Source organism: Diospyros lotus, chromosome 15 (genome assembly GCF_014633365.1).
Source record: "Diospyros lotus cultivar Yz01 chromosome 15, ASM1463336v1, whole genome shotgun sequence".
Classification (NCBI taxonomy): Eukaryota; Viridiplantae; Streptophyta; class Magnoliopsida; order Ericales; family Ebenaceae; genus Diospyros; species Diospyros lotus.
The window spans coordinates 8,422,795-8,450,458 of NC_068352.1; the positions used below are offsets into that span (position 1 = coordinate 8,422,795).

The following is a 27,664-nucleotide window of genomic DNA, read 5'->3' on the forward strand; positions in this document are numbered from 1 at the left end:
TGAAAAAGAACCCAGCACTACATGTGAAAAGTGAAAGGAATATTGCAACAAATTGTATTTAGGATGCACTGCATGTGTATTTAGGATACACTGAATCACAAAATGCTACAAGCAGCATGTCAAGACCAAATATATCTGATCATCTGCCACCCTCTGAAGTCCCACTAATCTATTTCTTTCTTCTTTTCCCAACTACTGCTAGTATCTTTCCTCCTGATTTTCCCTCTTTTAAGCCTCTCATTTACTGAATAGTGTGCAGAAATCCTCATAGCATACCTGGTCCAAATCAGAGAAGGCAAGCTCTAAGTTTATGACGTCAATATCAGACTTTGGATCAACTTTTCCATTCACATGAACAATGTCATTATCCTCAAAACAGCGAACAACCTGAAACAGTAGTAAAAGCTCCACTTCAGAAACTATATATTGAATTTTAATATACATGATATGATGCACTTTCATTTAATCAAAATCTGTTAGCACATGCTGAAGTTGGCTATTGTCTTCAACATTTTTACATAGGTCAAACTTGCATACAAATTCTCCGGGAACTTTTGTTGAGTTAAATTAAATTCAAGTTGAAACATGAATTCCTGAATCAACTATTTCTAGCAAACTGGCATACAGCATAAGTTGTTAATTTACATCTCATGCATGCTGCAAATATTTAACTATACAATGCCTAGATGTGCATGCACACATGAGAAGGAACATATAGAATGATAAGTTCCTAAATTTGAAATTCTTCTGCATTGGAATCAGAAACCTCTCATGTTATCAAGAAAGCAATATTGCACAACCATCTTACAAAAATAATTCACAAAGCTATACATGAGTAAATTAAGATAGTTAAAAACCTGAAGAATGGAATCAACTTCACGAATATGTGACAAAAATTTATTACCCAAACCCTGCAATCAAACAGTTTTGACAAAGAAAATATCCATTACAAAAAAGCAGCCATATGCCAAAAGAATCTAAGAAAAAACGCACTTGAATATTTGACTGACATGAAAAGGATCTCTACCAGTAAGCATAGTCCAAGAATTCTCACCTCCCCTTGACTGGCTCCCTTCACAAGACCTGCAATATCTACAAATTCTACTGATGCTGGGACAGCTCGTTTGGATTTGCTGAGATCAGACAACACTTGTAAACGGGGATCAGGAACAGCAACAATACCAACATTTGGCTCTATGGTACAAAAGGGAAAATTAGCAGCCTGAGCCTTTCCATTTTCAACCTATCAAAAAAGAAGTGCCTACATATCCGTAAGATTTAAGCCAAAGAAGAATCAATTCCAGAAAGCAAATGACAAAATCAAACAACACGGGCTTCATGACTTTAGAAGAGGGTAAGTCCTTGTCAAAATAACATAAGAAACTAATAGGGGCAAAAAAGACCATTTATACATTCCCAAATTCCAGTCCTCCATAAATTCAAATTTCAACAATAGCCTACTAAAACAAAGAAAGTGAAAAAAAATGAACAGACAGCTGGCAGTAAGAATCATAAACTTATCATTCATGTGCTAACTTTTGGAACCGTACGGTATCAACTTAGAATTTTTGTGACAGGTAAAGGATGGAGAGGAAATCAATGGTAGAGGATTTTTGATATGATTACCATCCCAGATGATGCTGTGGTTGCTGCTATAAATGATGGGTCTGCTGCAAGGAAGCTGGAGACCACCTGTTTTGGATATGTCAAGTAATCTGCCTGAAAGCCTCAGACTTTCTGGAAGGATCCGACGAGTTGTAGCTTGTCTGTTAGATTGAGCAATGCTGGCCACAAGTGAGTGACTTTGTTTTGCCGGCTGGCCATTGGTTGTCTCTAACTAACTAGTGCTTGGATAGTTGTATACTGGAGTATAAAAAATGTGTCCATTTCATTGAATGGAATAAGAACAAAATTACAGTCTTCTTCCTCATCTCTTTCTCAAATTGTTCCCTATTTTCTCTCTACTTCCGTTTTCGCTCTTACTAAACTTGAGCAACCAACGGCTGGCTGAGCACTGAGTTTGAATCCTATCAGTTTTTATTATTGTAATGGAACGGAAATGTATTGAATTTCCATCCACTCTCCTCCAGATCCCAGTCTTTTGCTTCCGAACTGGGGGAAAATTGATGGAAAACTTAATTTTGTAGGTCAGCAACATTAAGCGTAATAGTTTTTTAAAAATTCAATTTTGTAGGTCACCATCTTTCCATTAAGATAGTTTTAATGGTCATTTATTGTTTAATATCGTTCCTCTTCATTCACTTTCATTGCACTCACAAATAAGGAGGAACACTAAACATTACTTTCCACCACCTACCCTCCTAAACGAAGAGAAAATATTTTACATTCCAATACTAACTCTCTCTCCCAAACAAAGCCTAAAAATTAAGCAGAGATAAGAGATTCAGGGAAACTTCGTTCAGTAAACTACAACATGGAGATAGTTACCTACTCAAAACGAATTCAAAATGAACATCGACATCCGTATTCATCCAAAAGAAAAATAAAATAAAATAAAGAAAGAAGAAGACTCACGACGGCATTGAAAAGAGTGGACTTGCCGACATTAGGGAGACCGACGATGCCGGCTCTCAAGCTCATGCTTATCTTCGAGGAAGAAGATGAATAACGCCTCCGAAAACCTATCAAACGACCCGTTTCTGAAACGCCGCGCCATTGGAGAGAGAAGAAAGCTGACTTCAGTGGAAGAGCCGCTGCTGGAATTAGATGTTGGCACGCCATTCTCGCCATTGCCGCAGATTTTAGAAGCGGAAGCAGAGAACAGGGCGAGGTTTTGGTTTTATCATCGGAACAGAAAAATCTTAAATTCCACTTTAGCCCCTTGTGGTTGGGTCAGTTGCACTAGTACCCGTCAGAATTGCAATATTCCAATTCCCAATCTAAATGTTCACACAACAATGGAACGATGAGATTTTTTTTCTTTTTGGTAATTTTCATGTATATCTTAAGTTTAGTTCTATTTTGGAAACTCATGTCTTTAAAATTTTATCTTTTATTTAGATAACTTAAAATTGAGATTAATTTTTATAATTGAACAACTCTAATTTTAAAAATAACTATCTTTAAATTTGACTTACTCAAGATTTTATATTCATGTGACGTTCCTTCTTCAATTAATATAAGATGTTGGACGTGGCAAGTAGACTTTGTAGCCTAATTACGTGATGTTTTCGTCATGTTAACTCTTATTTATTTTGAGAGTGGATCGAAAAACTCACTTTAATACGAATTTATCTTAATTCCAAGGTACTTAATTATGCTTACAACAATAGTAGAGAAATGACATACCTATACAGTTTGTTTGTTTGAAAATAAAACATTTTACATTAAAAATAAGATAAAACATTTTACACAAAATTATTTTTGTTTAATTTTTCTTATATTTGTTTGTATAAACCATTCTTACTAAACTTGGGTTTCTTCTAATTTATCAATAATTGTAAAAGTGAGATTATAAGTTTTAGCTCGATAGTAGAAGTTTTCTTTCCTTTTCTAGCATTGTCTTACAATTAATATATGTATACATCCCATATAGATTTTTTTTATTTTTGAGTCTAATAAAATTTATTTTCTACACAAATTTTAGTTTTAGACTATTTACGACTTGCACACGCATTATGTTGTCCGATTGCTAGTGTATATACAAACATACATATATATGTATGCATGAATCATGAATATATATATATATATACATATGCATGCATATGTATCTATGTATGTATGTGTATATGTGATGTATCATAAGTCAAAACCCATAAGAGTGAAAACTCAAAAAAGACAAAGTCCACAGTCTATGAAGAGGAAAACACCTCAAACCCAAGAAGTGTCAAACCTCTCAAAGATTGTTGATAGTTCCTGATGATTTTTAGGAGATTGTTCTAGAAATTGTTAACAGTCACCTAAGATTATCGACAATTTCTGTAGACTAGATTTTCTTGGAAGATTTATGACAGTATCATGAAAAAAACTAACAAGTAAGGCTTTAGGAGACTATAAGGTCTCATAAAGACCTCATACAATACAAAAAAAATGACATTTTGCGATGATTTTTTGTGCATTTAGCGGCGGTTAAAAAGTAATTTAGTGGCGATTTTCAAAATCATCACTAAATCAGCTGTCGTAGAGCATTTAGAGACGATTTTGAGCAACCGCTGGAATAATCGCCATAAATCACTAATTTTGCGATGGTTTTTAAACCCCGCAAAATTAGTGATTTAGCGACAATTTTTAAAATATTTAGTGGGCGGTTTTTGAACTGTCTTAAAAATTAAAAAAATTAAAATTTTTTAATTTTAGCTACGATTTTTAGAACCGCCGAAAAAATTAAAAGAAAATTAAAATTTTAATTTCTCCCATGGTTGGCCCGTGCTTGCCCGCGCCCAGCCATGTGGCCGCATGTCTGCACGCCACGTGGCGATACTAAAAATTAAATTTTCAGCCTTCCCTTCCCAGGTTTTGAACCCACGACCTCCCTTATACACGTGCACGCGCGAAACCATTTGATTTGCTAAGGCCCATTGTTATATAATCACATATATAAATTATATACCAAAACAACCACTATTTTTTAGAATTATATTTTATATTTTTTAATATAAATTAAAAAATATTAATTAATTTATTATTTTTTAAAAGAAATAAATAAATAAATTAAAAAAATTAATTGAATTAAATTAAATAAATTAATTGATTAACAAATAAAAATAGATTTGATATATTTTTAAAAAATATTAAAATTTTGTTAAATTTCTTTTTATCTTTATTTTTTAAATTAAAATTTTTAATTAATTTTGCAATTACTTTAAATTAAATTTTAAATTTCTTTTTAAGATTTTATATTTCTTTTTATTAATTTAATTTTTAATTATTTTTTAAGTAAAATTCAAATTTTTAATAAATTTTTCGACGGTTTTACATTATTAATTTTAATATAAAACCGTCGCAAATGTTAATTTAATTTTAATTTTAAATTATTTAATTATTTTTGAATTGAGTGGTGATTTCTCAAAAACTACTGCTAAATTCAATTTTTAATGAATTTTGCGGTGATTTTGAGAAATCACAACAAATGTTAATTTAATTTTAATTTTAAATTATTCAATTATTTTTGAATTTAGCGACGATTTTGAAAAACTGCCGCTAAATTAAATTTTTTAATGAATTTTACAATGGTTTTAAAAAATCACCGCAAATGTTAATTTAATTTTAATTTTAAATTATTTAATTATTTTTAATTTAGTGATAGTTTCTCAAAAACCGCCGCTAAATTCAATTTTTAGTCAATTTTGCGACAGTTTTGAAAAACCGCCTCAAATGTATTTTAATTTTAATTATTTAATTATTTTTTAATTTAGCAACGGTTTCTCAAAAACTATCGCTAAATTTAATTTTATTTTTTAATTATTTAATTATTTTCTAAATTTAGCAACGATTTTTTTAAAACCGTCGCTAAAAACTTATTTTGCAGCCATTTACAAATCGCCACAAAATGCCATGTTTTGCGATGGTTTTAAAAATCGTTACAAAAAATCAATTTTTTTGTAGTGATATTTCATGGAGAAGTCTCAACTAATGCGCGAACATGATGTAAAAAATTCATTCAAAAAACTCGTAATGGATAAGCCTTATCCATAAGAAGTCCAAATCCTAGTTAATCTTAGAATACCATAGATGTTTATCTTCAAAATTCAAGCTTATTTGTAAATAAAAGAGCCCTCATTCCAAAAAATGAATGCCACTAATATTGATTTAAAAGTTCTGCAATTTATTTAAGCATTCTCAATAATTTGACTTAAGCATTAGAATAGTCACGTAATGACTGCCTTACACCTTTTGACAGTGTTCTTTCTTATAGGAATCTATTGGCTTGAAGATAATTTCTTGACATATAAATTCTATTGTTGTATTTAGGCAATGACAATTAGCGTCGTATATGGGAATCAGGTTAAAAGGCCTAAGGAATTAAGAATGGCTTGCACGAGGTCTCAAGTCGAGTGAAATCACCATGGCGAAGAAGATCTTGATGTTGATAGTCTTCTTGATCCAAAACCCTAAGAGATTTTTCCATCCAAGGCTCATGAGGCTTTAGAGACAGCTCCTCAAAGTGTTCATCTTAGTAAATATGAAGCTTTGAAAAAACGTCATGAGGAAAGCACTAAAACTCTTCGAGAGATGGTCATCGTTTTTCAGAATGCTTTCCCGCATACTCTGCTTCCTTTTATTCTACAAGCTTATGCATTGCCATCACACCAGAAAACACATTTCTAGGAGACTGATTGAGAATATCTCTGGGAGGCAATTATCGGAAGAGTCTCGCGAGAAACTACTCAAAGAACTCCCCTGAAAAGCGGTCTCCCGAAGACATTCTTAGAAAATCGAGCACATCTCTTGGAAGTCTCACACAAAATAAGGCTTCAGAAGATTGTCCCGTCGATAGTTCTGATAGACTGTCAATAGTTTCTAATAAATCGTTAATGGTTTTTGGAGATTGTTCCATGAGACCAACTAGATCAACCCCAAGTAGCTCCGATTTAGAAAGAAGGAATCATTCCACCCCTCAAGGAAAAATCCCATGAAGCCAAAAGAATCACAGTTGTAATCACACCTAGTCCTCAACCAAATTAGTCTAATCTCATTGCTTGGGAAGCTAAAGATATGAGAAGAATAGTTGAACAAGTCTTGGAATAAAGGAAACTAATAAATATGGAGAAAGACCCATACAAAAGAAAAATTCCCATCACTAAGAAAATTATAGAGAAACCTCTTCCCCCTAAGTTCAAAATGCCTTAGACCAATTCTTACTCGAGGGAGACCTTTATGACAACATACAAAACTATGAGTCTATAATGATGTTGCATGGTTGGGAAAACGCTATTATATGCTGAACCTTTTCCTTAACTTTAATAGATCATGCTCGAACATGGTTCAATATGTAATGACACAAATCTATTTTCTTTTTATCATGTTGTTCATGCTTCGACAATTAGACGGGTTGCTCATGTGTTAGTGGGTTTTTATTTAAGTTTTGTATGCATACTATTATTATTATTATTATTAGTATTCATAATATTATTGTTGTTGATATTGTTATTATATTATTATTATTATTATTATTCTTATCATTATTCTTACCACTGTTATTCTTGTTAATTTTATTAATAATTTTAATATTAATATTGTTATTATAGTTAGTATTATTATTACTATTATTCTCACTGTTATGTTTATTACCATTGATAATATTATTAACATTATTATTATTATTATTATTACTATTGCTGTTGTTATTATTTATATGCTAAGCCATAAACTGCCACTGCTGCCTGAGAACCATCTGAATGCTTCCATTAGCCTCAATTCCTAGCCACTACATAAAGCCAAATGAAGCGGTGGATTAGTGGAGGTTCATAAGGAAATGTGGCAAGTGTTGAATTGGAAGAGAGAGAGAGCAGTGTGAACGACCAAGTGAGAAGCAAAGGAAGTTGCAGGGGCCAAGAGCGAAGAAGGAGCATTGGCGAAGCAGAGGGGGATGGGTGCGTTGCTGCTGCTTCGAATTCTGCAAATAGGCAAGCTTCTTCCCCTTTTTCTCTACCTTGAATAGCTGTTATCTAATAGTGGGTATGTAGGGTCAAAGGTGAGTGTCAATTTACTGTTGCACCGTGAAGCTCTCTGTAATTATATATATATATATATATAATGTGTTCACGGACAGAATGTAGATTCAGTTGCACGCAGTTGTCTTGCCGAGGCCCCGTTTAACCGTTTAATCTCTTCTTCCCTTGCTTAGTACCCCGTTTCGGTTGGTTTGGGTGTTCTTTTAAGCTAACTTTAATCTACTTAAGCTCTAAGTTATGGCCACTGCTCTCGCTGGGGTGAAACCTGGACTGATATATATAGCGTGCATGCTGGGTTAGCCGAGTGTGAGAACAGTTCCTGTTCCTCTGTTCTCCCCCTCAATACGGTTGATTTGGTATAATCTTGCAAAGCACATAATAGTTTACACAAATTTTAGATCCTTGGTGATTGCTCTCACTGGAGAAGGAATGTGACCCATGTATATATATATATATACATTTGTATATACATTTGTGTATGTATATATATATATATACATTTGTGTAAGTGTTGCTTAAAGTCTATAAGTACAACTTGAGGTAACTAAATAAATAATAATAGTTATAGACAATATTAGTAAAGAGCTTGTAATGTTATTTTTATTACTATCTTTCTTTCTTATTAATAATAATAGTAATAATGTTAGTAAATAATATGTGTTGTGTGACATAATTCATTAAATTATATAAATTATAATATGTTATTAATAGTTATGTATTACATGTAATAACTCATCGAGTTATTATAATATAAAAATATAATTTAATAGGACAACAGATGTTGTAAATGTATCCAACTTTTTTTTGGTTGTATTCCAGAGAGTTTGTTCATTCCCTACCTTCTAAATCAAATGAAGATAGGTACGTTCGGGTTAAAGGCTAGCTAGTGTCCATAGGAAACATGTGTATAACATTATTTTCCCTGTTCCAATCAATTAAATACAACAATGTTTTCAAATGCATGTCTTGTATGCTTGAGACGGGTTTATGTATTTTGGGTGATCCATTTAATCTTGAGTGCTTGTCACACGACCATGACATTTATTTATTAGTTGTTAAGCACAAACATTTGTATTTGGCGTATATTTTACTAGATGGACAAGGCTTAGTAGGATACTTGGCTTATGTCGATTTTGTATCATGTTCGGTCTACTATGTCACCCCTTATTTGTTGCATTTGCACAGTCTTGGTGCCAGTTCTTGAGATACAGTTATACGGTGTCGGGTTTCCCTAACCGAGAGCTTTGGCGTGCCCAATTTCTATCTTAGATGCTTATGTGTGCCAGCGGGTGTTGGTCATTCCCACCCGAGCGAGCTTTGACTCAAGTGACAGGTACCGCTTGCCTTCAGGGCAGTAATAGGTTTGTGGTATAGACTTGGGTGCTAGTGCATTTCTTATTTGGGCCCCAAGATCCTGTATGTGAGCACTATTACTTCTACAGTTGGTACCTGTATAAGTTTATGAGATTGCATGGCATGTTATGCATGGGTTTTGATTTGTTATGCAATTAAGATGTTGGTTTACTCTTAGCACCTACTCTATCCGTCTTTCTTTTCTTTATGAGCTTGCTAAGTCATTTGGATTCACCTTATTTTCTCTTCATTCCAGGTAAAGGCAAGAACCCGGTTGGGGGCGAGTCTAGTAGTTCCCGACTTCTTGGTTAGGCGGCGTACAAGAGTATGATGTTCTACCCTTGTGTTTAGTTTTGATGATGAAAAACAATACCTTGTTTTATCCCTAAGTCATGAGTCAAGTCTATGGTTTTCAATAAAAATCAATTTCAAATGCTTTGTTAAAATGAAAACCAAAAAGATTTATCATTTTCTATATTAGTTGGAGATTTGCAAAGTCAAGTATTTAGTCTTAAAAGAATCTCCTAAAATGATTTTCAAATTAGCTTTGAAATCTTTGGTCAACATAAAGCTAAAATTGTTCTAAGGCAAAAGACCATCTTTAACATATACGTGTTTGATGAAAATCCAATCTTAAGTGTAATGACCCGATCGAGCGATAGGAAGGACCGAAATAACTTATCCTGATGGGCCTACGCGAACTTCCCAGGGAGGTCACCCATCCCTGGATTATCCCAGATTAAGCACGCTTAACTTGGGAGTTCTTTGCCAACATTCAGCCCAAAAGGTATCCGGCTGATATTGTTTCCTTTCTTACACTATCCTCGATATATACTAACTTCTCTGGGCTCTCGGGGTATTACATTCTCCCCCCCCTTAAGCACATGACGTCCTCGTCATGCCACCTTACAACCGGTCCCAGATCTCTCCCCTTGCATGGCCGATGTGGGATTCGCCTAAGGTGCCTACACGCACCCCCCATAGGGGCCTACACACACCCCCCTCGGGACTCAGCCTCTTTGCTGAGGTTTACCCCACCATCACGCTCAGAGGCTCGGGGGTCGGCTCTGATACCACCTGTAATGACCCGATTGAGCGATAGGAAGGACCAAAACAATTTACCCTGATGGGCCTACGCAAACTTCCCAGGGAGGTCACCCATCCCTGGATTACCCCAGGTTAAGCATGCTTAACTTGGGAGTTCTTTGCCAACATTCAGCCCAAAAGGTATCCAACTGGTGTTGTTTCCTTTCTTACACTATCCTCGATATATACTAACTTTTCTAGGCTCTCGGGGTATTACATTAAGTATGAAAGATTATTTATGTTAATCTCATACTTCAAAATAAGCTTTCATATTTTGAAACGTGCATGAAAGGTTTTGGCTTGAAACTTAATTGTATGAAAAATCCTTTAGTTCATGCATCATATCTTGAAACTCATTTTGATAACGTTTCAATATTTTTTCTAAGTCTGGAAGACTAACACCTTATAAGGAGACATATATGAAAATGTTTCCTTTTTAGAAAATTAACTCCCGGTAATTCAATAGCTAACATTCATTAGTGATAAAATAATTTTTAACGAATTTTTCAAGAAATAGAAAATGTATATCTTGGAGGTGGTAAAATCGCAAAATCCTAAGTTCCTACTAAAATCCAAATTCTACTTTTTTATTCTTATGGATTTTGATTTTTTAGATATTTTTATTAAATCCAAATAGGGGGTACTTTCTTATTTACATTTATGTATTAAAGTAAATGGAAGGTAAAATATAAATTAAACAAAATGAGGACATTTACTTAAACTAAAGAAATGTAAATATGTGGTGATGTTTTGTATTAATCAAGTGTGTTTCTACATGTTATCTGTTAAGTTTCCAGATTTTCCAAGAAGATAGTCGACTATGTTGTTTAGTGCTATCGACTATGCTTGTTTAATCTGTTGACTATATAGGGCCTCTGTCGACTATATTTCATTCTGTCGACTATTGTGTAAGGATAATCGACTATGCTATTTCATCTGTCGACTATGTTTGTTCATGAATTTCAAAATTTTCTTTGTAATTTTTGATTTGTCGACTATGTAAAAGGATCTATCGACTATGAGATTTTTGTGTTATAAGATAGTCGACTATGCTTTTCTGTCTGTCGACTATGGCTAGTCTTATTTGATAAAATAGTCGACTAACCTATTTTCTCTGTCAACTATGTGTTTCGCAGAAAGCTTCCAACGGCTATTTTTTCAAATCCCAACGGCTCCAAACGACTATAATTCTCTTCAACTTTGTGGGACACTTATATATACATGTCATGGATGACCAAGAGAAGGCTAATGGACGAAAACGAGATGATCTAAATATTACAAATCATTTTATTCGTGCTTACAGTGTTCTCTGTGCTTTCATTGTTATATTTTTCTATGCAAGGCTTTGTTCTATCATTGTAAATCTATTCTTAAGCCTAGTTTTCATTGTGAGAGAACTTGTAACTAAGAGTGTTAACTCTTAGCTTCTCTCTTTCATTTGTATCGTTGTTATTTTCCTAGCTTGTGTAGCTAGAGGGCTCATTTGAGTGGGGGGTTGTAATTCCTAGTCTCGGACTAGAGGACCTACTCGGGTTGAGTAGGGGGTTGATAGTGGATGGTTTGAAAAATCCTTGGTGAGGAGCTAAGGTAATGGATTAGGCTTGGGTTAAGCCGAACCACTATAAATCTTTGTGTTCTCTCTTGCTTATGTTTCTTTTTATTTGTTTATCATTGCTAGCATTTCATTATCCTCACTTGCATTGAGTTTTTATTTTCAATCAAAAGGATTTCAAAGTTCTATCAATTAAGTTTTTAAAATAACCAATTCACCCCCCCTCTTGGTGTGTGCCATAGAACCTACTGTTCTAACAGACTATACAGACCTAGTAGTTGTCAGCCTGAGGGTTTCTTTTTATGCATTTTGTCGCTTTCAAATTTCATTTTGATTCAGTTTATTAGGTTTGTATGGATTATGTTTTATTTTGTGGCCAGTGTGCTAGTGTTGTATGTTATGCGTTCCTGGGCTACGTAAGCCTAGAGATCAGTTGTTGTATATCAAGCATGAGGTTTTGATATGAATGTCTGGATGGCAAGTTTCCTTTATCAGGTTTTTCTACTTTTTGACAGTTGCGTGCATAACAAGTTCTTCCAAGTCTAGGTTGTCTCTATTTTAGTAGGGCACCCACTATGGTTCTTTGGGAATTTGGGTGGGGGCCTTACACAATAACTTAATAAGGTCTATCTCTTCATTCGATCAATTAAGGAGAGAGTTCACTAGGGCATTCATCGTTAATTGCTATTGAAAAAAAAGATGCTACATTGCTACTCAATAATCGCTAAGGAAGTAAAGAAATGTTTCGCCAATATATAGACCGTTTCAAAAATGCTACATTAGAAATTCAAGATTTACATGTAAGCATGGCAGTCACAACAATGCTTCAAGGGATAAGATCAGTACCTTTGCAAGAATATCTTACCTTAAAACAACTAGCATCCATAACCGATTTATTTGTATGGGCCAATGAGTACATATTATAGACTGATATAATGCAAATAATCGATGGATAAGAGGATAAAGATAGAAAATGGAAAGGAAAAGATCTCTATGAGGAAGTGAATAGAGAAGAGAAAAAAATCCAAAAAACTTAATGGTCCTCCACAACTCCAATTCAAGAACTATACTTTGTTTACAAAGCTTTTATCTGTTATGTTAACAACCATCGAAGGATCATAACTTAATTAAATTTCCTAAAAAGACTGACAAACTTCTAGGACAGAAAATGGATGCTTTCTATCAGTTCCACAACACTCATGAACATTTCACGGACAAATGTCGTGAGTTGAGCAATCAAATAAAAGCTTTGATTAAAGAGAGGGTATTAGGAGAATTTATGGACATAGAAACCCAAAGAGACGAACAGATGAATTACACTAAAGGCGAATGACATAACCCAAGGCTAGAAAAGCAAGAAGAAAACAAAAGTTCTTATTCATCTGTTGAAAAAGAATTTAGAAAGCATATTTTGCATGTTTCACTGCTTAAACACCCAAAGCCCTAAAAAGAAATTAGAACACCAGTACACATTGCAGGGAAGTATCATAAGCCAAACTTAGAAATTTAGTCGTTATATTTGTCACTCAATATACAAATAAAATGACTTTTACCTTATTATAGTGTCTTTTTGTTTATTTTGTTTTACAGGATAATGAATGCATGAGGAAGACCGGAAGCATAAACAAATAAACAAAACTAGTATCTAAGACACAATAAACAAATCATGAGAATGATTTAGTATTAAAAACACAAAAAGCATGAGAATGATCTAGAATTAGAAACGTAGAAAATGTGAGAATGATCTAGGACAAAACTAGTATCAGAAATGCAAAAAATTAAGAGAATGATAGAGGGAAAAACTAGCATCAGAAGCTCAAAATTCATAACATCGGATTGAAAATTGAAAATACAAAAGCGCGAGAACAATTTAGGATAACCTAGGAAAAAGTAATAAAATGCATAAGAATGATCTAGAAGAACCAAAAGTGAGAGAATGATCTAGAATCCAACATACACAAGGGATTGTGAAGCAAATATACACCCCTATCCCAAGGAAAAAACAAAATGGAAGCACAAGAAAGTAACATAAATGTTAAAGGGACAACTTAACATTAAAATCATAAAAGCCTGATTAAAATTGAAACGTAAAAAGTGCAAAAAGGATTGGAGGTAACCTAGAAATAAGAGTAATAATGAAGATGCCTTGATAAGGTAGGACATGACATAGTTTACTCTTCTTTTTGAGAAACTCGAATGAAAGAGTAGAGAGTAATTGATATGTCATAAGTCAAGGTCCAAAAGAGTGAAAACCCAAAAAGGCCCAAAAAAGATAAAGCCTAAAGCCTATAAAAGGGAAAATACCTCAAAACCCAGGAACAACTCAACCTCATAAAGACTGTTGACACTCTTTTGGAGACTATCAATAGCTCTTGACAATTTTTGGGAGACAATCTGTAAGACCTCGTTTCTGCATAAGGTTGCCACGTAATTTAAACAAGGTTTGGATATCGAAAAATGGGCTTTATAGAAAAATAAATCGTCGAATCAACTGAAGGGAATGCCACAGAGTGAAATTGGATATGAAAAATGATATGATCTCGATGAGCGTTTCAAGATAAGATTTATGGTATTAAAAGAAATTAGAATTGAGACTATTTTCGGTACAGTTAAAATACAATTGTGTTTCAGGTTGAAATATTGTCATAAGGGACTTCCGGGAAGTCAACGGAACCCTAAGGGGGCTCCGATTTTTCGTAAGAATCAACTCTGAGGTGATTTCAGGATGAATCGAATGCCTGGTGAGGACACTAAAAAAAATCGGTCTTTATCAAGTAAATTGGAAGTTATTAATCGTGGATTTCAAGCATTGTCATGCAATTTAATTTGTGTATTACAAGGTGTATTGAAATTAGAGAAATTCCCAAGTGTATTATGGATAAATTATGGGGATTAAATATATATTTTTTCTATAATTATATTAGTATAATATAGATATCTATGTATTATATAAGCATGTGTAAGGGGCAGGGAGAAGCCCCAGATTTTCTCTGTGAGGCGTGAGAGGCAAACCGTGAAGCATGTTGGATTGGGCTGAGGAAATTGCAAGGGATTTGAGAAGGTTGTCGAGAGGGAGATGGAGTGGTGGCCAAGGCTGTCGGGGGCTTCGCCTATATATATAGAGGGGGAGATTGAAGGAAGAAGAAATAGTAGCAAGCATGGAAGCCGCGATCGAAAATAGAGAGTGGGAGAGAGAGATCGAATGAGAGAAAGAGGGAGAGCTCGTAAGGGTCATGGCCGAGAGGGAGAGAAGCTGAGATAGAGAGAGAGGCCGTGGGAGATGATGAAGGTCGGTCGGTGGCCGGCCATTGGCTGAGCAAGGCTGGTTCGATGGTGGCTGCAGTGGAGGTAGCGGCTGGATGAGGACGCGATGCGGTTGTGGGTGGCGGTTGTCGGAGGCACGCGGTGGCACTGGAGAGCGACGGCGATGGCCACGAGGCAGCCATGCGCGCAAGCGCATTGTGTGTGTGTGTGCTTGGTGAAGAAGAAGCAAAGGAGGGAGAAAGAAGAAAGGTTGAAGAAGAAGAGAAAAAGAATGAAAAAAAGAAAAGAGAAAAAGAAAAAGAAAAGAAAAAGAAAGAAAATGCAAGAAAAATATAGAAAAAATAGAGAAAATGTGGGGAAAAAATCCCAAAAAATAGGAAATGAAGATGTAGTAATATTCCAGAGATTTTGGTAAGAAAAATAGTTTTGGCACACGTTTCGAGGTGGTGCACGAAAATTGAGGCGGTGCACAAAAATCGAGATGGTGCACGAAAATTTGAGGTAGTGCATGAGAATTGAGGAAGTGAGTGAGAATCGAGGTAATGCGTAAGAATTGAGGTAGTGCGGGGTAATTGAGGTTGGGCACGCGTTTCAAGGTTAGGGTATGCATACTGAGAAAGCCTGAGAGGCTAAATTAAGGTAAGTAAAAATTTCCTAGAAATTCCAGTAAATTAGGAAAATTATTTTAGGAACTGTTATAGAGAAATAATTGGAAGATACTTGAGAAATGCTTAGGTTGGATTATTAAGGAATTATTTAGTGAGAAAAATGTTTAAGGAATTTTTGAGGAAAATAGGAAGAAATAAAGGAAAGTCATGAGGAAATTAGGGAAAATAAAATATTGATTTATTGAATTAATATGATGGCCAGGGTATGTTGAGGATCTAATTTGAGTACGCTAGAAGTCTGGCACGAGAATTGAGATGTTATGAGATGCGTATGAGGTAAGTGGTACTTCCCAAATTGGATTTAGTTTTATGAAAATGCTTGATTTGAAAGTGGTTTTCCCAAAACCCAATTTGATGTAAATAATTTTATCATGTTGTCATGTCTTGATGTGATTATGTGATGTAGATTGCATTTACATGTATTGATGATGAAATGTGCATACATTCACGATGATATGATTGATCATGCATCGCATAAAGGGTTTGGGATTATGGACTGGCGTCGCTGCTCTACCAATGGTGCACCCATACACCTCAGCCTAGGAAGGGGGCTATAAAAATGGGGAGCAGCAATTGGGTGCGGTCGACTCAAATAAAAAATTACGAGAACATTTTGCATACATGCACGAAAATGATTTTTGTACCCTTACTTAGATGATTCATCATCTAACTTGGGATTTGTCCCGAGAATATTCAAATGTTCCAGATTGAGATTATAGCAGATACGAGGATGAATGAGACATGAAATGGCACTTAGCAAAGTGCATGATGAATGAACGATGAGATGAATGTATGTGATGTAGCTTATGTGTTTAAGTTATGCTACTTTGAAATCTGAATGTTTTGGAAGTCCATGACGTAAGAGATGAGTTATGATTGACGTTTGAGGAATGATGATGTATAACCTTATGGTTATTTATGATGTATGACCCTAGTTATGTGTTAATGTTAGTGAGAACATATGTTATGTTTTAAATCATGATGAGAAACTTATGTTCCATTGATGAATAGCCTTGTATTGAGGATTAAGTTCTAGAAATGGTGATATAAAGAACTGATTTATGATTAATGTTAAGATATCACGTTCGATTCTAGCTTCCGCAATAGATATTTATGATGATTCTCTTTCGAGATAAATGTATAGAAATTCTGGGATGGATTTGAGGAATGATGTGATTTAGTATGAGTTTGAAAGGAAAAAAAAATTATTGTCCCAAAATTGTCCCAAGTCATAACGCGCCCGAGAAAGCGGGGCATTACACAATCTCGAAAATTGTCGATAGTCTCAAGAGACTGTGACTGTCGATAATTTTCGCTGACTAGATTCTCCTGGAGGATTTATGACAATCTTGATAAAAAGGCTAAAAAGCAAGGTTCTAAAAGATTGGAAGGTCTCCCAAAGACCTTCATTTCTTGTGGGGAAGTCCCAACTAATGCTCAAACATGATGTAAAATGTTCATCTGGAAAACTCATAACGGATAAGCCTTATCTATATATAAGAAGTCCAAATCCTAGTCAATCTTGGGATACCATGGATGCTTATCTTCAAATCTCAAGCTCCTCTATAAATAGAAGATCCCTCATTGCAAAAAAGGCATGTCACTAATATTGATTTAAGAGCTCTGCAACTTCTTTAAGCGTTCTCAAGAATTTGACTTAAGCATCAAAGTGGTCACACAGGGATTTCCCTATGCCCTATGACTGCGTTCTTCCTTATAGGAATCTATCAGTTTGAAGATGATTTCCCAACACATAAATTCTATTGTTGTATCTAGGCAACAACAATATGTATATCTGTATGTGCATGTGCATATTTATATATGTGTGCCCACGCGCATGTATATGTATATAAAAATGTATGCATGTATATATGTATGTGTGTGTGCATATGTATCTATGTTTACTTGTATGTATGTATATATGTATATGTAAAAAAACTAATTAGCTTAAGAAAGGGGTTGAATTAAGCTCACCCTTAATTTAAAAAGTTAAGGTCCCAATTAATCAAAAACTGAAAAGTATAAAGAAAGTAAGAATGCAAAACACAAAATTTAGAGTGGTTCGGCCCCAATTGCCTACTCCACCATCTTAACACCACGTTAAGGATTTTAAACAATTTACTATCGGTAGCTTTTCACATGCTAAGCTATAATCTTTACATAACTTTTTAACAGGCTTAAGCCAAAACCTTTACAACCTGTGCTTCTTATGAATTAAGCACTTAACCCTTTACAAGGAGAATGAATAAGGTTTTAAAGAAAACACTCTTAGAGAAGCTATCAAAGATTTTTCATTCTATAACAAAGAGGATTCTCACAGGTTTGGAGAATAAGGATATGATTTGAATTTCTAATTCTTTGAAAAAAAAAATAGGTTTTAAGAACTGTACTTCTAATAAAGAATTTGATTGTTTCTTGTTGAGTTTGCCCTTAGTATGATTTATCTATTAATGTTCTCATATGTGTTAAAATTGTCTTAACCATATGTTTTATTGATATGTGTTTTAATATGTCTCTCTTTAGGGTCATCCTAAAGATATTGCATGGGTGGTTTGTGGAGCTCATGATATGTTGAGTGTTTTATGTGGCAGCATTACTCAATGTTTAAGAGTAACATGTTCTATATTTCATATTTGACGTTTAAGGTTTAAGTGTTAATATCAATGACAAGATTTTTGATTATAAATCAAATATAATCAAGTGATGGCACTTGAATTTTGATTTGTAGAATTTAAATTTATCTTTTCCTTCATGTTAAGGTTGAGCTAATAATCTTAATACGTTTTTATGCTTGATATGTCAACAGGCTGCTCTAGGATTTCAAGGGAATTTTTAAGTATCCATAATACATGAGTGTCATATAAACCTCATGATGCTTAGAGTAAACTTAAGGTTGGGAAATATCTTAAGTACTCAAAATATGTGAAAACATTTCTCAAATCTAGAAGTAATGTATTTTTAGTATTTATCATCTATGCTCTTGAGTAAATGTATATATACTTAGGCAAGTGATCTTAAGTTCTAGAGTATAAATTCCTAAAGTTCTCAATTCCTGAAATCTTAGAAGGAACTCTTAAAGAACTTTTCAAGTTGAATGAGTGTTACTTGTCAAGTCTAAGAATAAAGTTTAGGTTCAATGCATTTGAGTATTAAAATTCTGGAGTTTCTATCTTTTAAGTATTACTCAAAATATACATTAGTAGAATATGTGTATGATGGCTTAAATGTTATGAAATAAAAGTCATATATGCTTTGATAAACTTATATGTGTTCTTATTTTGGTAAATATGACTGAAAAATCATGATGCTTAAGCTAGTGTATCATGGTGTTATATGTTGAGTAATATATAGTGTGCTCTGATAGGTTTGAAATACTATGACACACACCCAAGAGGGGAGGTGAATTGGGTAAATTAAAAACTTGATAGAATTTGAATAACTTTTTGATAGAAATTGAGGTTTTAGTGATTTAAAACATAAAACATATAAAATGACAAATGTAAATTAAGAAAGATAAATATGTGAACCAAGTAAGAAATAAACAAATGCTTGGAAAGATAATGATCATAGAACATAAGCACAAGAGAACACAAGATTTACAATGGTTTGACTTAAACCAAGCCTAATCCACTACCTAGCTCCTTATTAAGGATTTTGTAAGCCAATCTACTAAAATCTCATATTTAACCAAGTAAGCCCTCTAGTCCAAGACTAAGAAATTACAAACCTCTTGTTTATACAAGCAAACCCTCTTACACCTAGTTAGGTATTTCAACCCCTTATTTCAAAGAGCAAGTCCTCTAGCATAATAAGTTAGGAAATACAAGATTTCAATAATAAGAGAGAATCTAAGAGATGAATCTCTTAGTTACAATGATCTCTCAAAAATAAAGTACAAGGCTTAAACAAGATAATACAAATGATAATCAAAGCCTTTGAGAGAGAAAATTTAAAGTACAAATATAATTTGAGAAGATGAATGAATTTTGTAAGCTTACTTCATTTCATTCCCATCCATTAGTTTTTTCTTGATCATCCTTGAGTTTTATTTATAGGCCTTCCAAAAGTTTCAAGAGAAATATAGTCGTTTGTGACCGTTAGAATTTGAAAAACTAGTCGTTGGAAGCTTTTAGCGACATAAATGGTCGACAGATGCAAGGCATCAGTCGACAGATGAATTAAAATTCAAAAGCTGGTCGACAGATAAGTAAAAACGGTTGATAGATGCAAAATTGCATTCTATCAGTCGATAGATGGGAATAGGCCGGTTGACAGATGGGAAGAATTGGTTGACAGTTGGAAAACAGTCAGTCGACAGATTAGAATATATATTAGATTTATTTGATGATACAATCCATAACATGTATACATTATAACATATTTACCTTCCATTTACTTTAATTCATATTTTACATTACAATCCATAGCATGTATACATTACAATCAAGTAAATGTCCATATTTTCTTTAATTTATATTTTATCTTCCATTTACTTTAATACATAAATATAAATAAGAAAGTATTTCTCATTTGGTTTCAATAAAAATATCAAAAAAATCAAAATCCATAACAATAAAAAAATAAAATTTTGGTTTTAGTATAAACTCGGGATTTAGCAATTTTACCACCCTTAAAATACATATATTCTATTTCTTAAAAAAATCATTACAAATCATTTTAACAACAATGATATTAACTATCAAAATACCGGGTTCTTAATCTTCCAAACTTAGAAAAATAGCATTTCTTGATTCATTTAGATACACAAAATATTATAATACTTAAAATATGTTTTTCACCATAAGTCATATAAAAAATCCATTAGGGGATTTAAATATACAAAAAATAGTTTTACTAAAATTATGTTTTTTTAAACATCAAAATACACAATAGATTGAATGAAACAATTTGGGTTAAACAACATGGTCTTTTGCCTTTAAAACATTTTGCTTCATTTATCCAATGATTCAAAACCAATTTGAAAAATCATTTAGGAGATTCTTTTAAAATCTTAATATTTGTTTTTGCTAATCTCCAACTAATATAAAAAATCATAGATCATTTGATTTTCATTTTAACAAAACACTTGAAATTGATATTTGTTTCCAAATCATATACTTTAATTTAGAGTATAAAACCATTTGATATTTTTCATCATCAAAACTAAACACAAGAGTAAAACATCATGCTCAATATATTTGCAATGTTCTCTATGCTTTATTTCATTCAAGTAATGATGAGTTACTTGACTTATGAATATTTCATGTGAATATGTTTCATAAAGTTATTGTGAGTAAATATGTTGCATCTTTATGATACATGTTGTGTATTGATGTATGAGCCATTGTAGAAGGATTTTTATTTGATCTAGAAAAAGGAAGCTTTAGTTGAGTAACATATTTTGTTCTCAACTTTTTATCAAAGCCATGTGCTTTAAAAATATCTCTTTTAATTCTGTAACACCCCATTTAACAACACGACGATACTAAACTAAACTAGAATTACGTCGGGGCGTTAGGGAAGCCCATAACAACGGAAGCAAAGGATTGAAACCTGAGATGTTAAATGGATAGGGCTTTCACAAGCTAATACAACCTGGACACTCACCCATAGAATCATTCAAAACAACAATACTCACACCGTATATAATACAACCGTAGTACATTCGCACTTTTGTACACGCCTTGACTCATGTATCCTAACTGGTATTTATAATATAACATCCAGATTACAATAACAACTTTAAGTAAAGCTAAACTAAGCATCTACCACTTCCTCGCCTTTGCTTAAACTTGGACCTGGGGTACTTGACACATTTGAATATGCCGTTGTAAGATATGAACATCTTAGCGAGTGATTTAAGGAAAGAAATTAGTGCGTGCTATGCATATGCAATATGTAAAGATGTCATGAAACCTCCATGTGTGGTAGAGATGCCGAGGTGTTACAATCACCCTTGCTAATCCATTATGTTCCAACTCCTCACATGACCGTTCCCTGATCTCACATGGTGACCTTGAAGTCAACTAGCCACACACACCATAATGATGCATGAAAAAACAAAGAGATATGCTCGGGTAAAGGAAAACATGATATGCAAGCTAACATCCACACACAAATGAAACCAAAGATGGCTAAGATGAAGTGAGATACATGCAAGAACCACTCACCTTGCTGTTTTACCTTTCAAATACACTGTTAATAGTTGTCGGGTTGTTTTTTTTTTTTTTTGTAGAAAATGTGAGTTTTCGTAAATCAAACATCAAATATTTTTACATAGGTTGTAGGAAATAATCTAATTAAATTTTCTGGGAAGTTACAGGTGAAAAAGAGGCTGTACCCATCTCCAAGCATCGCCGGGAGGAGAGCCACGCGCCTGTACAAGCAGGCAGGATTAACATGTGCACTGCACATGTCAGTCGTCTTCTTTGGCGACAACCAATGTGATTACGATCGGCCTCAATTTTTTGTTATTTTCTCACTCATTTTAACTCTGTTTTGACCCCCATTTGATCCTACAACGTCCCTTTTCTTTCCTCTACCCGATTATATGCTTAAATTGGACTTGCTATTTTTCGGTGGTTCAAGCCCAGATTCCGGCGAGGTTTCAAAAACTTCAGCGAGCTTGTTTCTTCCTCGTTTCTTGATGAAAACCTTTTCTCTATCTTTTAGAATATTTGTAAGAAACCCTAGGTGTCGTGAATAGAGATAGAACACAAGGAAAGAAAAAATACCTCAAGAGATTCAATTAAGAATTAGAATACAAAAACATTACAAATGACAGGAGCAGAAGCTGGTATATATATTGTTCAAGCATAGCAGAAAGAACCAACTGCCTAACAACTTATATGAACTAAGCAAGGCTACCGGCTACCAATCTTAACAACAACAACTAAATAGACAGATAAAGGAAATCAACAGTAACACTTCACTAACAGTCATAACAAGACATTAAATGCTTCCACACTTCCCTTCAAATCAGATTCTGTAGACAATAGTAATTTGGTTTTAACAGGTGCTTCCATATGCCCCTTCAAATCAGACTCCACAAAGGCCAAAGTAGCGTGTAGAAGAACGGATGCATACAAGAGACATCCAAATACCAAGCTTAGCACATAAGAACTCAAATTGAGACTTAGGCAGCCCCTTTAGTAAGAATGTTCGCCACTTGATCGGAGGTAGGAACATATCTAATTTCCACGTCACCATTCTCAACCTTTTCATGCACAAAATGAACATCAATCTCCATATGCTTAGTTCGAGAATGAAAAATTGAATTTTTAGCCATGCTCTTAGCAGTAAGATTATCACTCCAAACAATAGGAGTAGACAAACAAGGATACCCCAACTCAGAAAACAAAGACTTTAGCCACATAAGTTTTGTGATGCCAAGGGCAACAACCTGATATTTTGCCTCACCAACGAGTGAGCAACAATCGACTGTTTTTTAGACCCCAAATAATAAGATTTCGGCCAAAGTAAACACAAAACCCACTGGTTGAGTGCCGAGTGACCTTGCAACCGGCATGATTAGCGTCAATGAACACTGCTAGAGTTAAATCATGTAGAGAAGGTTTAAAGACTAGCCCCATACTAACAGTTCCTTTGAGGTAACGTAACAGCTTTTACAAGACTCCCCCTCATTAGTTAATAACAGTGTTAAGTCTTAAGATTAGACAAAAATTGACTCAGTTTATTAACAGTAAAGGCTATGTCTGGGCATGTGTATGTAAGGTATTGGAGGGATCCAATTAAAGTCTGATAGAGAGAAGGATTAGAAAAAGACTCCCCCTCATCAGTTAATGATAGACCAGCAGCTATAAGGGTGCTATAAGGCTTGCAATCTGACATGGCAACTTTCTTCAATAGATCAACACATGAATGTATGATGCAAATACGTGAACAAACATTTTCCCTGGTGTAACTTCCCAGGCCCAGCCAGGCACGGAACCCTAGGTAGAATCCTGACACCTTTGTAGGATAATCCTAATGTTGTTCCATCAATTGCCCTTGGAGAATTATGGCTACACTATCGGGACGACATCTCATCCCGACACAAGTATTAATATGCCAATAATATCATGTCATATGAAAATTACGCATTTCCATGCAATAATATTGGCCAGCGATTGTCGAACCGCTCCAGAATTAGAGATCTATGAATCTCTTCTCTAGTTTGCAGCAAAGTGCACCCTAGGTCATCTCTCACAAGGAGCCTCACCTTCTTCTACCAACAAGGAGAACCAATACAAATAACAGTTTGTTTGGGGGGGGGTTTTGACAGAAAACTAATTAACAAAACAGAAAGATAAAGATGATGAAAAATCAGTAAAAGATATGCAACCGGCTGTGTATTTGTCTCCTATGTGGAATCTTCCTTGTCCAACCTATATGTCTTGGCTTGCTAGATGTTTTGATCTCCGGAAAACAAACTCAAAGCATCCCCAACAACCGTCCAAGGATTAGAATGATTGGAAATAACAAAATGAATGCAGAAATCTCTTGCAAACAAAATGCAACCATTCACTCTCTATTCAACCTATCCGGACCTATGCAAGAACAACCGTTCAAGCACACAATATTCATTTCCGAGATGTTATACCAACCGGCTATAACATTCTGTTCTCTTAAGCATTTAACAGAAAATGAAACCATGCAAGTTCACACAAACTTGCCATGAACTCCATGCATTCACAAATCTGCTCAAACTAAACCAAATAGAAATGAATAAGAAACAAACAACAAACCAGATTCTTGTAGCTCATCCGGGACTCAAATTCCACATGGATTCAAGACACACAACCGGTTACAAAATGTTCTAGCCTATCATTACAGCAAGGAAAACAGAATGGAACAAAAGATGTAGAAAACAGAAAAATGCTACAATAACAAAAACGGGCAGAATCCTCTCTATTTTCTCCTCTCTTTCTATCTCATGATATTCTAAAAATTAATGCTAAGAGGCCTTAAATACATGGCCAAGAAAGGAAAGGCTAGGGAGGCTAGGGTTGGGCCTAGCCCAACAGAAAACAAGTAAGCCCAAAAACAGCATAATTTGAGTAGCCCAAGTTTGCTCCTTGAAAGTAAGCCCAAGCTCCTTTAGTGAGCCACTTCTCTAGCCCATCCAATATTCCCTAAAGCCTGGATCCATAGAGGTAAGATAGAAAATAGTGTAGGGACAATTTGAAGCATAATAAAATAGAAACAATGAAATATCAGCAAAAATTACTTCAAATGGCCTAATAAGAATGAAGTGAAATGCCAAAATATGGTATAAATATGCATGCTATCAATTCCCCCATACTTAGACTTTTGCACTCCTGGGCAAAACACTAGACTCTATGACTCAAGAATAGAAATGTGGAAAAACACAAATTAGATGCAAGGTAGGTAAGTCTTCAAGAATTCATCATTCAAAGATCATCTTTCCTCTACTTCCAAGAAAACAAGTGACATGGCAATTCATTCAATAAGACAAATCAAAAGTAGAAGCCTCTCACAGGACAAGTGTATGCTCAAAAATCTCTCAAGAGGTGGTGGTGACTGTTTCGCTCAAATTCACCCAATCACAATTCCACTACCATAAGCTTGTTTATCTTCTCAATCTCCACTATCCATGTCACATGCATGTCACAAATCAAAAGGGCTTATTCAGGGTTGTAATGTGGGGAAGAAAGAAATGGAAAGACAACAATGAAGGAAAACATGCCTTAGGTTGAGAAAACATTTCATGCAACTCCAAGATCAAGAGATAGAATTTCCAAGCATTATGAAGAACATTGCATCTTTATTCGGTTGAGTGCGTTTTACGCTCTGTCTCAACTTTGCTTTCTTCTTTTTCTCATCAATTTTTTTTTTTTTTGAAAGAGGTGAGTGCGTTTTCCTTCTCACCATTCTATCCTTTTCTTGCTTTTCTTTTTCTGTTTCATGGATGCAAATGGCCTTTGGCCTTATGACTTGCTTGATGAATTCAATCTCTCTCACTAGAATGCACTTAATATTCCTCTTCCTAAGGTTGGAAGGTCCAAAAAGGTGTATGAAAATGAAGGGTAATAATGATGGCTCTAAGTGGCAAGCGAAAGGGATTGATTGATTTTGAATTTTTTTTTTTTGTTTTTGTTTTTGTTTTTTTTTTTTTTGAATGAGAAAAATGGCCAAATGGGGACAAGAAAGAATGCCTTAATCATGTTTGAGTCATGCATGAACAAATATAGCCTCAACCAAGAATCAAAACAAGTTCTAGAGTGGAGATCATGATAGGTGAATGCACACATAAGAAAGATAATAGGCTCAAAATCCTCACGGCTGTAGACTACCCAATCAATCTATCAAATCAAACTCATTGCCAAATTACTTGAAATCAAGGAAGATAAGATTGAAGTTCTAAACATGCTGGGTTCTTTTAGACTTAATTGCTTAACTTGCATTTCCACGCAAAACAAACTCAACTAAACCCAAGGAAAAAGAAATATGAAAAGATAAAGAAAATGTTGCCAAAATAAGAATGCTGCCTCCCCCCACACTTAGACTTTACATTGCCCTCAATGTAAACATGCAATTCCAATCAAGAATAAGACAAGTAAATGTAAAATACTAGGGAGAGAGAAACAGCCTGATGTATCAAATGTAGGTGGCGTTGAGGAGATGCAGCTCCTCCACAATATGCTCCTGAAAGCTCTCGTAGAATGGCTTAAGCCGCTGCCCGTTCACTGTGAATTGCTTTGCATTGGACTCGTCCTTGATTGCAACTGCACCAAAGGGAAAAACATGAATAACTATGAAAGGACCAGTCCAACGAGAACGTAACTTACCGGGCATCAACTTGAGACGGGAATTGTATAGCAGAACTTTCTGGCCAACTTCGAATGTCTTCTTCACAATAAGCTTGTCATGCACAGCCTTGGTTTTCTCCTTGTAGATGTGTGAGTTCTCATATGCGTCCATCCTAATCTCCTCAAGCTCTTGAAGTTGGAGCTTTCTTTGGGACCCCGATTGACTGATGTCCATATTGCATTGCTTCACCGCCCAATATGCCTTATGCTCCACCTCCACCGGCAAGTGACAAGCTTTTCCAAAAACCAACCTATAAGGGGACATGCCGATGGGGGGTTTTGTAGGCCGTGCGGTAGGCCCATAACGCATCTTCTAATCTCTTGCTCCAGTCTTTCCTATTGGGCTGGACAGTCTTCTCCAAAATCTGCTTGATTTCCCTATTTGAGACTTCAGCTTGCCCATTAGTCTGTGGATGATAAGGAGTCGCCACTTTGTGTATTACCCCATACTTACGAAGTAGGGTGTCCATCTTTCTATTGCAAAAGTGGGATCCTTGGTCACTGATGATGGCCCTGGGTATGCCAAACCTACAAAAGATGTTAGAACGAACAACAAATCTGCAACCACAGAAGCATCATCAGTCCTGGTGGCTTTAGCTTCCACCCACTTTGAAACATAATCCACAGCTAACAGAATGTACACATAACCAAATGACACAGGAATGGACCCATGAAGTCAATACCCCAAACATCGAAGATTTCACAAAACAATAAGGGTCGTTGAGGCATTTCATTCCTACGTGATATAGTGCCTGTGTGTTGGCAACGTGTGCAATTCTTACAGAACTCATATGAATCCTTAAAGAGTGAAGGCCAATATAATCCAGAATCTAGGACTTTCCTAGCTGTACGTTGGGGACCAAAGTGACCACCACATGCAAGTGTGTGACAAAAATTTAAGACAGATGCAAACTCATGGTTAGGCACACATCTCCTAATGACCTGGTCACTACACATGCGCCACAGATAGGGATCATCCCACACATAATACCGAGCCTGACTCTTAAATTTATTTAGCTGTTCCTTCTTAAAATATGCAGGTAGTTCAGAAGCAACTAAATAGTTCACCAAATCAGCATACCAGGGCTCAACACCGTGAATGTGGTATAATAACTCATCTGGGAAATCATCCCTGATAGGCTGGGAGTCCATGACTGTGGAATCTGAAGAAGAAGGGACCCTGCTCAAATGATCAGCTACTAGGTTCTCGGCCCCACTCTTATCTTTTATCTCAACATTGAACTTCTGATGTAGGAGCATCCATCGTATCAA

The 27,664-nt window shown here is 34.9% G+C and overlaps 1 protein-coding gene across 9 annotated transcripts in view; it reads right to left on the minus strand.

Annotated features, from left to right (window-relative positions):
- The window catches only part of LOC127792197 (uncharacterized), a 44,311-nt gene that overhangs the window by 12,609 nt on the left and 4,038 nt on the right, over window positions 1–27,664 (minus strand). For 2 of the 9 annotated variants that reach the window (XM_052322617.1, XM_052322610.1), the window contains exons 3-4: window positions 858–911; window positions 277–387 (exon numbers count right to left, since the gene is read on the minus strand). The exons of 2 other annotated variants lie outside the window; for them this stretch is intronic. In XM_052322617.1, coding sequence (XP_052178577.1) covers window positions 277–387; window positions 858–911 — 165 coding nt within the window. Of the gene's footprint in view, window positions 1–276; window positions 388–857; window positions 912–1,027; window positions 1,244–2,535; window positions 2,782–27,664 lie in introns of those variants that run through there. 5 more of the 9 variants (XM_052322619.1, XM_052322614.1, XM_052322616.1 and 2 more) reach the window with 4 other exon arrangements.